We start from the raw sequence: 14,960 nt of genomic DNA, 5'->3' as shown, positions 1-14,960 counted from the left end.
AATGGCTGTTTTTATTGAAAAGTCTCCAGTTAGAAGTTCAAATTGCTATAAAAACTATAAAAACTGCTTCAATACTAATCAAACTTGGCACAAATGTTGACTGGACCATTGCCTTTGTAACAACATGCCCAGGCTTAAATTTCCTGTTACCATGGCAACGAGGGGACATCTCAAAATTGCCAAAAATCACTATTTTGCCTTGGTTTTTTCCATCAAAATTGATTTCAAAGTGCTGCAACTTCTCAATGGATTGTGCTTGAGTCAAATGCTTTTCAGCGTTGGTTACACGTTACCTTATGATCGATCTGGGGTCATTTTTAGCCTCTCACAAGAACAAAATTTTCTTGGCGATGAGGGGGACTGCCGCCCCCCCCCCTTTATCCCCCCCCCTTTTTCATAGCTACAAATTAAACAAATTTAATGTTTATTTTATTTTATTTTTTATTGAGACAGGAACTTGTTATTTTAAATCAACTAAGAAGAGGGTGGGGTAAGAATACCTGTTAAAATTTTTGTCATATTAAAAAGGGGCATCAAAATATTATTCAATAGTGATTATCTTGATAGAAATCTAAATATTTGTAAAAAATAGAAAGAAAGTTAACCATACCGATTTCAAATTATACTCATTTTAAGTTTGGTTTAAACATATTTATTTAAACTTGATTGCGAAACAAGTTCTTGCAACTTGTATTTATCACTTTCGAACGGATACTGGTGTCATATGAAGACACATGGTCGTGACCCGAGTATGGTTTGAACGCATGATCTCTGGGTGGAGGGGCAGACACCTTAAACACTAGCTCACCGCTCCGCGTGTTAAGTTGTTACCCTATCCAATTTCAGACAATTCACAGTAAAAAATTATGCATAAAACTATATTTCAAATTCTATATAGAAATAAGAACAAAAATCAAAATCTGGAAAAAAAAACAAAAAGAAGAAAAACAGACAAAAGTTGAAGAAAAAAGTTAAAGTTGCCACTTCTTCGGTTTGATTCCAAGCCCTATTAAACTCTGTGTCCTCATTGAAAATGAATACTCTTCAGAAAGGAGATTCTGCATTAGGCATCTAATACCTTAAATTTTAAATGGCCTGTTCCAGTTTCAAGTTGGGCAAATCCATTCACAAATTCAGCATGTTAATTATAAAATAGTCGATAATCGAGCGAATCCGTAGCCAAGCAAGTCGGTGCTACTAACTGGCCGTTAGGTTCAAAATGAATTTACTTCCTGGTTAGAAATACACTTAAAACCATAGTTTGTACAAGTGTTTTGCAAAATCATGTACTATCAATACGTGTTTTATACATGTACATGTTTATTTATTAATGTTTAAAATAAACATATGGGATACTTGCACATTTGCATTCTTTTCAATTATATATTTTTTGTACTGAAGAATAAAGATAATTTTTATAATCACTTGTATCATAGTTTGGGGACCTTTCTGTTGAAAATGTGTCAGAGTTAAATCGTATACATAAACATGCACAGTGGGTTAACAAGAGTGCAGGTTTAGTTACCCGCACTCGAGAGCGTGCCCATTGATTGGCTCATTTTATCTGGGGTTTACTTATTGTGAAGTCAGAGAAAGGAAAAGCAATAAAAATTTCATATTCAGATGCTCGTTCATTAATTAAATTTTTCTGGAGTTTCATATTGTAACAACAAGGAATGTGTTTTCATTTTGTGCCTACAACTGCCATCCTTTTATAATTTTCCCAGCTTAAATTAAGGGGATAACAAAAAAATTAACTAGAAATACAAATTAACTATTATTTATGATAACTTTTTACGTAACAGAACCCATTTAGCGAATTTTTGGATAAGGGGTACGTTTTAACTGTATAACTTTTAAAATAAAAAACTAACTATATTTATGTTTAATATAAGTAACTTTAAACCGTAATACTTTTTATTGGGCTAAAGTTTTTTTTTAATGCGATTATAAAGTACTTTTAAATAAGGACAAAAAAATGCATTAAGAAAATAAATGGTAACCCCTTGACCAAAATTTGTGTTTTTCTGGGGGACAAGGGGAATGAAGCCCGGATTTTTTTAAAATTCCCAAAATTAATTTCCCTAACGGTCAAAAAAGTCCTAATTTTTCATAAGGGGAAATTCAATATAAAATGAACAAAAGAAAATGGGTTCGCAAAGCTCAGGGGGTTAACCAGACTGTATCCGAGGTTCCGGGTTCGACCCGGGAAAACATTTTGAATTTTCAAAATTTTAAAGGGTTTTCCCACCTAACAATTTTACGAAGAACCCAGGAACCCGCTGACGTGCTAAACACTGGCAGTAAAAAAAAAGGAAATCTTTCAAAAAAGAGTAGGACATTTCCCCGGATTTTTTTATTTATGCTTCTTGAGTCTTGGGAAGCCCCTACGGAAATAAGTCTTCCCTTTCGTAGTTATCCTTGCCGCCGCCAAAAAAAAAATCAAAAAATAATGAAAACCCAAACGGAAAATTAAAAATTTTGCAGCTCGTTTGTTTGGCCCTGTTCAGGGAGTAACGTAAAACAATGTCCCCCCCCCCTAGCACCGGCTTAAGAAAATTAAAACTTTAAAAACATTAAACTTTTAAATTTAATTTAAACATCCGAAAAAATTTTCCCCGCTTTATAAACTGGGTAAGGAAGCAAAAGGGAAAAGGGGGTCGGGGGGCCCCTTTGATTGCCACTGAAATGGGAGAAAAAGACCCAAAAGAAAGCCAACAGGGAAAAATTGAAAAGTGAGGCGTTTAATTGACCTGTTCTTTTAAATTTGAGTGTTGGGCTTTTTAAGGTTTTTACTTTTTTTTAAATGTTAAAAAACCAGTCAGTACAAGATAGTACACTTTTAAATTTTGGATTGATCTATAATTAAAAAAATTTAAAAGGAACAGAAAAAAAATCACCGGCCCATGAAAAACATCAAAAAGAAAACTAAAAAATTCCTTTTTTTTTCCCCCCATTGTTTTCTTTTTTAGGGCACATTTTCTATCTTTTTTGGCCCAAACCACGATTTTATAAGGGGAAAGTGCCATTGGGTTCGTGAAACGGGGGAAAAATTTGTGGTTTTTCCCAAATTTCCAAAATGTTACCTTTTCACTAACGGGGCGGGGCGGGGGGGGTTTTTTTCACCTGACATCCCGGAAAACAGGTTTAACCCCAAATAAGCTGAAAATTTTTCTTTTGTTTTTGGCCTTTGGGGATTTTATTTTCTCATTTAAAGAATTGAGTTTTTAATTAAAAAATATTTAAATCTACGTAAAACTTTTATCTATTTTCTAAATTTATTTTAAACCCTTTTTTGTGAGACTAGTTTGGAACGACAAAAGGTCATTGAATATTCAAATGTCTTGGGTCAATATTGCCAAATTTTTGTTTACATAACAAGATTAATAACATTGCAAGCAAATAGTAACTTTAAAAAAGATGCTCGGTCGAACTGAACTGATTTATTTGCATAACATGGAAATGAAATTATAAGGAGGATAATATTTAGCTTGTTATTGAATTTTACGCTTTCATATGCAAAGGTTGGGCAGTTGAAGTGAAAAAAATCACATACGAAAAATATGAAGTATTTCAAATAGAAACAAAATATTAATTCTGAAGTAAATTTCTTTAAAAGTAAAAAGGAAGAAAAAAAATTTTTTTTAGAAAAAAGAAAGCAAGCGTCAAGGGGTGGGAATAATAATTTTTGTAATGCTTATATTAGAATATATGAATTTATCCACACTTAATATGGGTCTTGATAAGTGACAAATATTTTGAGTTTAAAATAGATCCTTTCAGAAATAAAGAAGTTCCAGTAAAAAGTTACATTTGACTGTAGAGTATGGCGCAGATTTATCAGTGCTCTTTCGTTACCGAATATAAACCCGTGATAAGAACTACAAACAAAACAATTTCAATTTATATTTTCAATTTATACTTTGACATACATTTGTAATAAACAAACCATTCAATCGTTAGCGGCGAGGGTAACTGTTTACGGTAGTAACGAGACTCTGTTGAGTTTCCGCTAAACAGTTACCCGAGAGCAAGATATTCCCGTCCGTACCGAAAGCCGGTGTTTGATTCTTTTTCTTGCTTATTACATATCAATTATTTTCAGAACATAAATTACGAAAACTGATTTTCTCATTACGCATTTTTTTCTTAGAGTAGCACATGAACTTACAACTTTATACATAACGGTAAAATTACGTCATCCTAAAAGACGTGCGACAATGACGTCATTTTAAAGCACGCGACTTGTCTTACATGGGTTGTAAGACAGGTTTTTCTAGCACCGGTGTAAACGGTAGATAATCCTGCCTGATATTCAAGAAATAACTAATAAGACCGGATAAGTTCGTTTTGTTTTTTGTGGGTTTTTTATGCGCGGTAGTAAATGGGACCGTGAACGTAATTGTAAATGGTGGTTTCGTAAACTTAGACAAACAATCCGATATATCTTTTAAATGGCAAACAGATTAAGTTTAGTGTGTAGAAGAATTGCTCCCATTTATTTACATTTACTTAGTCACAATGATCCAAGGTAGTTATCTAAATACGTCATTTTTTAACGAATATCTTTAGGATTTATTTTTTTCCAAGCACACATTTTTTTGTATACGCTATATTTACTTCTCTTTTCATTCTCATTTGTTGCCATGAGGTCGGTTATATATTTTCTCTTACTCTGCTAAAGTCATACAATGAACTTGTCCTTCTCCGAAATAAGAACTTTTATTGTTTATCTCGATCAAACTCATAAAATGAACTGACATCAGTATAGAACAGAGTGAAAAACATACAACACGCCAAATTTGTTAATGTTTCAGTGAGTGTTGTCAGTCGTCGTGGGTGTACAAACATTGCAAGCCTCTTTTTTGATATTATTTGTGTCATTTGAAATAAAAATGTTTCTGTGACATTTTAATGGTATTTCGTCTGTTTTGCTTAAATACAATATGGTATCCACTTCAAAAGTAATTGTTGATTTTCACATAATTAGTGCTACTAAGAAATACCGCTTATATACACTTTGAACAGATCTTTGATATATATTTTGCGGAATTTATTTAGTTTTAAATTAAGTAGGGGAGATAACTGCTTATGTTTCCCTCAAATGGTTTCTCTTATGATTATTCACCTTCACAATAGGAAAAAACAATAGAATCATGTTAACTACATGTCAATACATTTAAATATGCACCCAAAATCCATGTTAAAGGCGGGTAAATGGGAATGAGCTTGACTGTCCGTCTGTCGGATTTTTTCCAGATGACAGCTAGAGTTTTCAATGAGAAAAAAAGTTAAAAAAATAAGCATATAGCAAGCTCATTTGGAGGCCTCACATAGGACCGCCGCTTTAGGACCACTTTGAGTAAAGATCAATGTTACTGTTACTAAAAATAGAAGAAAAAAGTTTCAGGGAGATAAGACCAGTTTTGAGTGCGATATTGCAATCAAACATGATATCTAACACCTCACTTGGAATTGCTTCTTGGACCCCATCCCCTAGGGTTAAGGTCAAGTCATTAAAACAGAATAATGGTTCTTGGAGATTACTAGATTTTTAATACGATATTGGAATCAAATTGTGAATATATCAAGTTTATGTGGAAACCTTTCTTGGGATTGCTTTTGGAACCACCACTAGAGTCAAAGTCAAAGAGTCAAAGCCAAGGTAACTAGAATTATAAATAAATTGATTCTGGACAATAACTAAAGTAAGAAATAAGATATTGTAATCAAACCTGGTATTTATCAAGTTAATGTTATTGTATTATAAAACAGCTTCTTATATATAAAGTTAAAGATGCAATTTTATTTGAAGGGTTGGGTAAACAGAAACAGGAAAGTTAATTTTGAAATAATTAATGATTTCAATACAGACATATTACCAACTGTCATGAGGTGTCTGGCTTTCCGAATGTTTTTATGTCTACTTGTAATTGAAATAATCTGTTGTCATAATTTAATTTCAGGATATGATCTGTTTTAGAATGGAACGTTATACCAAATGTTTTCCCCTTCTGATGGTCATGAAAAATTACTGTATTTTTTCTACAATGTATATGAGGTCATGCTAGTTTCTCAGTGGGCCTATTCTTAGAGCTGTACATTTACTAAAATTAAGACTGAGACCTGAGAAAAATGAAAGTTGTTCTAATATATTTATCATTTCTTTAAAACTGTTATTGTCCCTACTAATAATAATATTTTTGCATCGTTAAATTTTGATATTGATATCAGTATTTTATGGTTTGATAACTTGTATGTTAGAAGTGAACACAATAATAACCTTTGATTCAAGCATGATCGCTGTAGAGTAAAATCCTAAGTAAACCAAATAAAACATGATTATATTCTGTGTCACACCCATTACGTCAATATTTTATACTATCAGTATTTAGAAAAACGAATGAAGAAAAAACACAAAAAACCCACCAATTAAACTAATACAAAAAAAAATAAAAATTTTTCATAAAACAAAAAATTAATAACAAAAATAATTTAATTCATTTTGGGGCATTTAATTTTTTACATCCAAAATTAAAAGATTTAACTTTCAAGCAAAATATTTATTCCCTTTTGACATTTATACTTTCAAATCTAAAAATGTATCTGCAAGCAAAATACATTGCATTCATTTCGACATTCATACTATAAATTTTAATAAATTTAATTGCAAGAAAATCATAACATTAATATTATCAAATCTAATACACTTAACTGCAAACAAAATATATTGCATTCATTTTGACATTCAAACTATATAATCAAGCTATCAAATCTTATATATTTAACTGCAAGCACAATATATTTTACTCATTTTGACATTCATACTATCAAATATAATAAATTTAAAGGCGATAAAAGTATATTACATTCAATTTTTCGTTTTCTTATTATAATATTTTTAATTCATTTTTCTTCTTTTCTTTTGATTGTTCTAATCTTCTTTGTTTGTGCTTATCTCGGAATCAAGCTTTGAGGTGGTGGCTGATTTGTTATAAATTTCATCTTCTAAAATTTCTTATCGTTTGATGACAGATTCTAATAAATGTTCCTCCTTTTCTTCAAATTTGTCATTTATTATATCTCTGATGAATGACCTATCATCTTTTGTTAAAACGAAGTTTTTTTATCAATGTTATCTTTGTTTGTTTGTTTGTTTGGGATTTTTGTGTTCGTTTTTTTTTTTGTTGTTTCTTTCTGTTTTCTTCGACGAAACTTGGAGTAAGTTGTGTCGGTTTTTCTTTGAAGGTCTTCTGTTGTCTCATTTAAGGAGCAAAATGCATTTGTTTATTATAATACTAGAATCCATTTCCCTATAGCTTGTGGTGGTTTCCTTTTTTCGCTTCGGTGTTCCGCTTTCGTAATATTTTTGTTAGGTAATGATGAAAAGAACTTTAACTAAATTTTAGAATAATTACTGAACGGAATTGAAAGTCAATATCACTGGTCATCACCAAGGAAAGAAACGAAAGAGCAGCTCAGAAATCCGCATTTTAATTTCTTCATTTTGTGCTCCTCATCTTTCATAAACTCTTTCAAATTCCTCGGTTTTAGAAGCACGTCTTTCTTGCTTTTAGAAACATGAACAATTTTTGAGAGTTCAGCTATCACAGAGTTTACTTCTTGTGTAAGGTGTGTACTGCCATTCATAAGATCATATATTGAGCTTCGCAGATTCCTTCCCTCGCAGTCTTCAATTAGAACTCGACGCAGAGCTTCCTCCAGCGGACCTAATTCTCGTTCATCCGGTCTGTCGTTATTGTATGTCTTTAAAAGATTCATTTATATACATTGGTGAAAAAAGAAATGAATAGATACAATATAGCTTCATATTTTTTATGTGTGTTCAATAAAGCTTCATATTTTCTATATGTGTGTTGGTAATTTTGACCTAAAATTGTGTTAAGTAGTTTTGTCGTATAATTGTGTCATTTGAATAACCCAAAATCCTTTAAGCATAGCACATGGAATTTCGACATTCGAGTTAATAATATCTGCTAAATTATTAAAAGCTTTCAAGTGTGTTCATATATGTTAACTTTATTAATTTAAAATATTCTCCTTTGTGTTTATGTGTGTATATAGTAGATTTATTTACCCAAATTCTTTAAACCCAAATGTCTTTTGTCAATCAAGTACTTTTAAGTTTGGTTCAGTTGGCCTATTACCGGTCGCGTTAAAAAGATTAATTCTATAAAATGGTGCAGTGATAGAGAAGTATGAGGCATACAAACCTTAATAGAATCATAGGCACTCATGAAGAGAGCTATGAGGAGGTTGATAACAACTATTGTAAATATTGCGACATAAGCTCCGAGATAGAACCTTGAAAACCACCACACCCAGTCTCCCCCGCTTTTGTCTGACTCTATTATTGCTAAGGTAGCGTATATCTCGTCGCCGTTAACAACAGCAAACAGCGTCTCCGCGGCTGCTTCCGGAGTTTGGAACTATAAAGAGAAAAAAGCAATTTACCTCGTAATATAAATAGTCATGCGAAATTTAAGGACCTTTTTTTAATGTTGAATAAATGATTGAACCAACTAGGTACATGAAATAGCTTATTCCGAAATATAACTTAATTTACGGGTTTAAGGCTACATTCATGACAAAGTAACGATTTAAGTCGATCATTCAATTGAGACATGCTTCAAAAATGTGATCTATAAAGATTAGTATCAGCAAGGGTGTTGTGAGTTTACAAACCTTGACATGGTACGGTCCCATAACAACATACCCACAAACCCAGAACCCGACAAACAACACACCTACACAAATAAGGTATGCAATCACATCCCAAAATGCTTTGTATAGTGTACTAAATAGCAGCTGAAATAATAATGTTAAAAGCTAAATAGAAACCATTACATAATTAATCCGGTATATGACATATTTGATATAATCATTTTATAAAATCCTACCACTTGTTCTAAAATTACTTACATACTGTAAAAAAAATAAATCATTCATTTAAGGTGTTGTTGTTTTTTTTTAAGAAAGGTACCTTTTAACTAATCTTATGTTTTCAATGGGAAAAGAGATTTTATTCACCAGATTATCAATACACGTATTCCCGTTTTAGGGTTAAAGGTGCGTGTTAAATGTGACTATAAGAATATTTGCTGTGTTACAAAATTCTATTCCATGTTCATTAGCTAAATTACATATGCAGATGTTTTTAATTGTAAGAAAAATAATTCTTATACTCACATGGAATTTATTATGAAACTTGAAGAACCTAAGCAAGCTTAGCCACGCCAGTACACAACCGACTCCTAACCATACGGTGTAAGAATCTAGCAACTCGAGCTCCAATTCACTTTGCTAAAAATATTTGTTTTTCAAAGTAGGTATCAGTTTAGAATTTGCATTCTATGTCATCCTTTAAAATTATGATGTTTATATTTGTTATGTAAGTAAAATGTGTTACTTCGCATGGAATGTATGTTGTTAAAACCTATCAAGTATAATAAACGTGAAATTTCTTCTATCATTTTTACATGTAGCATAGAACATGTATTGACGTGTATACATTTAGGTACGGTGACCATTATTTTCATAATGTGTAGTATCATACTTTATTTATAAGACTACAGTGTTAATTGTATGAAATTCATATGTAAGACACTGACTTAAAAGGCTTCATTAGAAAAAATGAAAACTGTCATAAATTATGTATATTATATGTTATATTTACCCTTGTTTTAGACACTATCCAGCGTGTGCCGAATATAGTCAATATATCAGAGATAATAACGATTATATCCCAGAATTTCAAAAACCGAAAGTACTCTGACGCTGGCAGGTCCGTCTCATCTTTATCTACAACCCCGAAGTATGTCTGATAGTGATTCTTCATAAACTGTTTAGTTCTCTGAAAATAACATTCTGTTTACAAACGTTTGCTAGATTACAATCATATTCACCAATAGTTCGTAAGAATTCACAAAACTTAAGCTTTCTCACTATGTATCCAATAAATTCAGACTTTAAATTATTTGAATTTTATTACTCAAGGTCATACTGATATTTATTACATCGGGTGGGTCACGGAAAGTGATCACTTTTATCGGACATAAATGAACAAATGACAAATTAACTACGTATAAAACGTTTCAGGTATGATTCGTTTATTGACAATTTATCCTAACAAGAACGTTTCAAAGCAGTATGATAACAAGCTTAGCCATCTTGTCAAACTATTCCAATCTAAAAAGGGTATATATACACGGTTAACAATAACATGAAATATAGAATTCGTCTCATTAGTAAACACAATCATTAATACACACTGTTTTTTACACATTTATCAGCTATCGTAATTGATATTGTAAAGGATTGGCGTAGATACAATGATACAAAGTTCAAGCGTGATAATAATGACTTTGGTAGTAAGTACCGACATACCCAGAAAGCATAAGCAGCAAAAACCATAGTGGTAGTCGTCAATACTAATGATAAAACACATAAAGCAATCACTGAGGCCCCGATGTCTTCTGAGGTGTTTTCTAGTTGCCAGTCTGTAATTGGAAAATCAAAATTTGATATCTAGAAATATAAGACATTTTTCTACTATCATCGATTTACAGAAAGTCTTGAAAAACGAGCACAAAACGGATATTCCGTGAGAATCATCCGGAGCATTTGGTGTCAAAGTGTTTGTTAAATCATTATCATTCTGTGGTATTCTAAAAATATATGGAAGTTTTTTACATAAAATATGAACAATTTTAGAGTGCTTAAATTGAAATGCTTATCTACTAAAAAAACATTTTTTAATTGAACTGAATATACTCCTAGGTGAACAAAGGTCAAAATTATGAACCACAAACAATAATATAAAGAAACCAACACAACTAAAAGCTAAAACGCAAACATTATGCATAGTTAAATTTCCTATAAAATAAATGAAATATTCACATATTGAATTTATTACTAACCTGACAAAGGTAGATTCATGTCTTTACACTTTATTCTACTAGATCTTGTATCAAGGTCAACCAACACTTGACCACTATTGTCCAGATCAACAAATTCCACCTGTAAAAGTTAAATCTTCAAAATCACTTTCCTGAACCTTGATTTCAGACCCTTATCTTTTTTAAAATCGCTTTAATTTGCTAATGTTGTTTGCTTGTGGAAATATATGAGCAGGATCTATTTCCTACGTCATGTGCTTTGGCTTATAGATATTATTATTTTGTCACAGGCTTGCTTTTTTACTTTATATAGGCAATAGACGGAGTAACTAAAACTAAATATGTACTTTATACTAAGAACATAGCACGGAAGCACTTGTATAATACAAAATAATAATTGGTTTTCAATTTGTCAACTGCACAAAACGAAAAGAAAATGTTGTTAAATCTTGGAAGTACTTTGGATAAACACATTAAGAAATTTTGAAACATATATTTGGCATTTACTTTCATATAAGTGTTTCAGATTTATTTGTAAGAAAGAGAAAATACACTCACCGAGCCCTCTACTCGTAGACATGTTGCTTTCCTACTGCTTTCGTGTGAACGTACGGAATGAAGCTTAAAGCGAAGTGTTGTTGACAACATCCTAACAAAGATATATCACTAATATCATTAAACAAATGTAAAAGTCTAGTCATCGAATATGGACCGTTTCCTCTGTTGCATTAAAGATTGTTGTTTCAACAAATCAGGTTTGGGAGTTATGTGAAAACTTTGCAGCATCTCAAGATAATGTTATGCAACACTTAGCGCAAGGATTATACAAGTAATGCTTCTTTATCATTGTTATATGGCTCTATTTGTTAATTGGCGGGGTATAATTTTCATCTCTCCAAGTGTTATTTGTGGTAGGTTACTTACTACATATAATGCAAAAAAAAACATTTACTTCTTCAAAAGTATTATGAGATTTATAAAAAGTAATGAATGGAGTCTGTGAAAACAGTTATCTTGAGACTTAATATTTATGATAACAAACCTTTTAATTGGTTGCGTCACATTGTGATGATCAAATTCACGGGTAATATTATAATTGTACACTGTCTCATTGGCTTGCGTTACTTCTGCAGACAGTCCTTTGTCAACTGGAAACGTTATCTCTGCAATGCATTACAAAGAACGTGCATATATATTTCATGATAAAAATGGAGTCCAAATATAACTAAATAAACTATATATAGACTCGTATATCAAAACTGGCGGGAAAACATTTGTTCTGATTTTGCATTGAATAAGTATAGTTTACCAGATATGGTTATTCCTTCTCCAATACTCCTACCATGAAAACCGGGAAAGTCAAAATATTTCGTTGTTGCTGTCATTTTGTCGTCTGCTGTTCGAACATAGTAACCAATGGCTTCTCTTTCTGCGTTATAATACTACAATAATTTAAATAGGAAGTTATACAGTATGTGTTTTATTTTTCAAAATAGACGGAATTATGTAATATTATACGTTTTGGCAATTTCAGTATTCTTTCTTCCGGATATATTTCGAATCATTCAAATATAATAATTCGATAGTCAATAATGTCGATATTGAATATTTATATCCGAAAATCAACTAAGAAATTATATTTTATTAGACTTTTACATGTGCCTTTTGCAATACAATAAAATGCATTATTACTTGCATGATTGATAAAAACATTTTTTGCACATTACTGCTTGCTACGAAAAACAGGAATTTCATCATAAATACATATGTCATTACGTTTTATTTTCATATATTTTGACAATTACCATACTCAATTACCAGTATCGTTATTTTTTTTATTTTTTTAGAGTTGTTTTAAAATGCCGAAACAATCGTTTTTAGCAAAACACTCTTGTTCGATTAGTGAATCAAAAATCGATCAGTTAATGAGAAAACAAAAATATACATGTACATTGTATTGCTGAAGTGTCACATATTTATTTCATACATTATTTTGATCTATGTCAAGTAATTTGAACAGCTTGCGTCTTAACTGGGTTCATATCAATATTCTCTCATATTCAGTTTCGGGATTATCAATTCAAGGAAGTAAATACTATGTAATGAGTGTGTTTGTTATTCAATTTTGTTGTTCTTTTAATCCAAGGCTCAAAAAGAAGTCGTCCTCATCACAAATAGTACTTCCGTATCTCAGATTCCATTTAAAGTTGTGTAACAAATGGTACTTTTTTATTCATAATGATACCAGTTTTAATACACATAACGAAGCGGAAAACAACATGTACAGGAATTTTACTGGCCGATTCGAATATCTTTATTCCGAGACGCATGCTTCTTTTGGAAGTTTTCATTATCAGTTTTTATGATATCAAAATAAAGGAGTTGATCAACAAACAGTGAAAAGCCTGGTCAGACCTGCGTACTGGACTGCTCTATACTGGTGGTAAAAGTTTTATCACTTAAGGTTCAAGCAGGGCATACATAAAAGTAACTGTACTTACGTTTTTAACAGCGTAGTTAATACCTCTCTCGAGATCATCTATCGTATACACGGCAAAGTCTCCTTGTGCAGGAGGATATGGCAGCGTTTCCCAGCCTGTAAAATAAATTTGACAATGGTATTATGATCCCTTTTGTAGTGAGACTGTACTAAATAAAATAATTGCCCGAATACCTTATTATTATTATTATTATGATATCTCCTTAAAATATTGAATTTAAATCGATGGAATTATATCGGGAATTTAGTAATTCTAGTAGTTGCGCATGCGCACAAAACAACAATATGAATCAAGAAAATGCCTTACTGGCATCCCAGTTTTCTAAAAGAAGATGTCGAAGAACAAGATCGCCTCTGTTAACAACTGAACTAAAGTTTCCTCGGTCATTTCCAAAATGGATCATCTGGAATGTAAAGGGTAGAGCAAAAATTGTCAAAATTTACATCAAAACCAAGTAACAATAGCACAGTGGGCCTAAATAGTTAACTGCTTATGGCTGCTAAAACCTTATAGTTGATATAAGCTTAATTTCTTCCAGAAACTTTGTAATGTTTCATGCATTTGGTAATTTAGATAGATATAAGTCATATAACCGGTGACTTAACTTAGGTGCTTGCTGAAGCATGAACAATCCATTCAAATTATCTCATTTTTAATCTTTAAAAAAGAAGTAAGATTGATCAAATTATTCCAGATGCTTATTTCCATTATCAACTTAATAAAACCTTTTTCTTGTATACAAAGAATCATAAACAAACAACGATGATAAAACGAAATAGATGAATGATTTAAAATGGTTAAGTATCAAACCTGACTTGTAAGTAGAGCTACTTTTATGATTTGTACCAAGAAGACGAAACAGTAAATTCGATGGAAGTTCCATGTGTTCCCCTTTAATTTGAATGCCGAATAGAAGTTAAGCCTCAACAGCTTACGAAGATAATTTGCTTCATTCGTGTAATCAGTGGTTTCGTTACTATCCCTTTTGTTATTCTTATCTGTAAACAAACATGCAAAGTAAGCGTTTAGAGTTAGCCTTCTTGTTGATTTTAGAGCGGTAACTCATTGTAGAGATAGTTATAGCAAATCGTGTTTTATTTATATGTTTTTTGGTTAATAATTAACTCATACACAATCCTTTCCAAGTACTTTAATTCAGACCAAAGTATATATTTATCTAACCAAACTTGTCGTTTCTTTTGAGAAGATCAGCAAGGGCGACAAGTCGTGAAAGATACAGTATATGTACAGGAGCTGTCGGTTAGACTGCACGCCTGACTATTCTTAGTACTTGATAGTATAAGCGCGTTGATCATGTAACACTTTCTAAGGGCCATTTTTCCAATCCTTGTTACAGTTATAATTCTTAGAGAGTGTCCTATTAACTTCTAAAGAAGTGCAATGTCAAAGGAATAATAAAATATTTGAGTTGGTATACACATTTTAACATAATTCCAAGTCAAAAAGGAATAATTCTCTCCAAATCTTGATAAGTGACCTCCTGAGTGCAGATTGGGGGCATGATCAATTGTGCAAAGAT

General features: G+C 31.6%; 1 protein-coding gene across 1 annotated transcript; it reads right to left on the bottom strand.

The window, feature by feature from the left end:
• Positions 1 to 6,577: 6,577 nt before the first annotated feature.
• LOC132713768 (mucolipin-3-like) lies at positions 6,578 to 14,460 on the bottom strand. Its single transcript, XM_060696444.1, has 13 exons — positions 14,231 to 14,460; positions 13,727 to 13,823; positions 13,421 to 13,515; positions 12,229 to 12,361; positions 11,962 to 12,082; positions 11,478 to 11,568; positions 10,941 to 11,040; positions 10,408 to 10,520; positions 9,698 to 9,874; positions 9,211 to 9,324; positions 8,707 to 8,829; positions 8,235 to 8,450; positions 6,578 to 7,767 (listed from the first exon to the last, which is right to left on the bottom strand). Exons 2-13 carry the CDS (start codon positions 13,821 to 13,823, stop codon positions 7,441 to 7,443), a joined length of 1,707 nt encoding a protein of 568 aa, XP_060552427.1. The 5' UTR covers positions 14,231 to 14,460; the 3' UTR covers positions 6,578 to 7,440.
• Between the last annotated feature and the right edge of the window lie 500 nt (positions 14,461 to 14,960).

The sequence above is a fragment of the Ruditapes philippinarum genome, unplaced genomic scaffold, assembly GCF_026571515.1.
Source record: "Ruditapes philippinarum isolate M1 unplaced genomic scaffold, ASM2657151v2 ctg5102_1_1_1_1, whole genome shotgun sequence".
Lineage (NCBI taxonomy): Eukaryota > Metazoa > Mollusca > Bivalvia > Venerida > Veneridae > Ruditapes > Ruditapes philippinarum.
The sequence above is the reverse complement of the archived record's forward strand: the minus strand, read 5'-3'. Positions and strand labels throughout refer to the sequence as shown.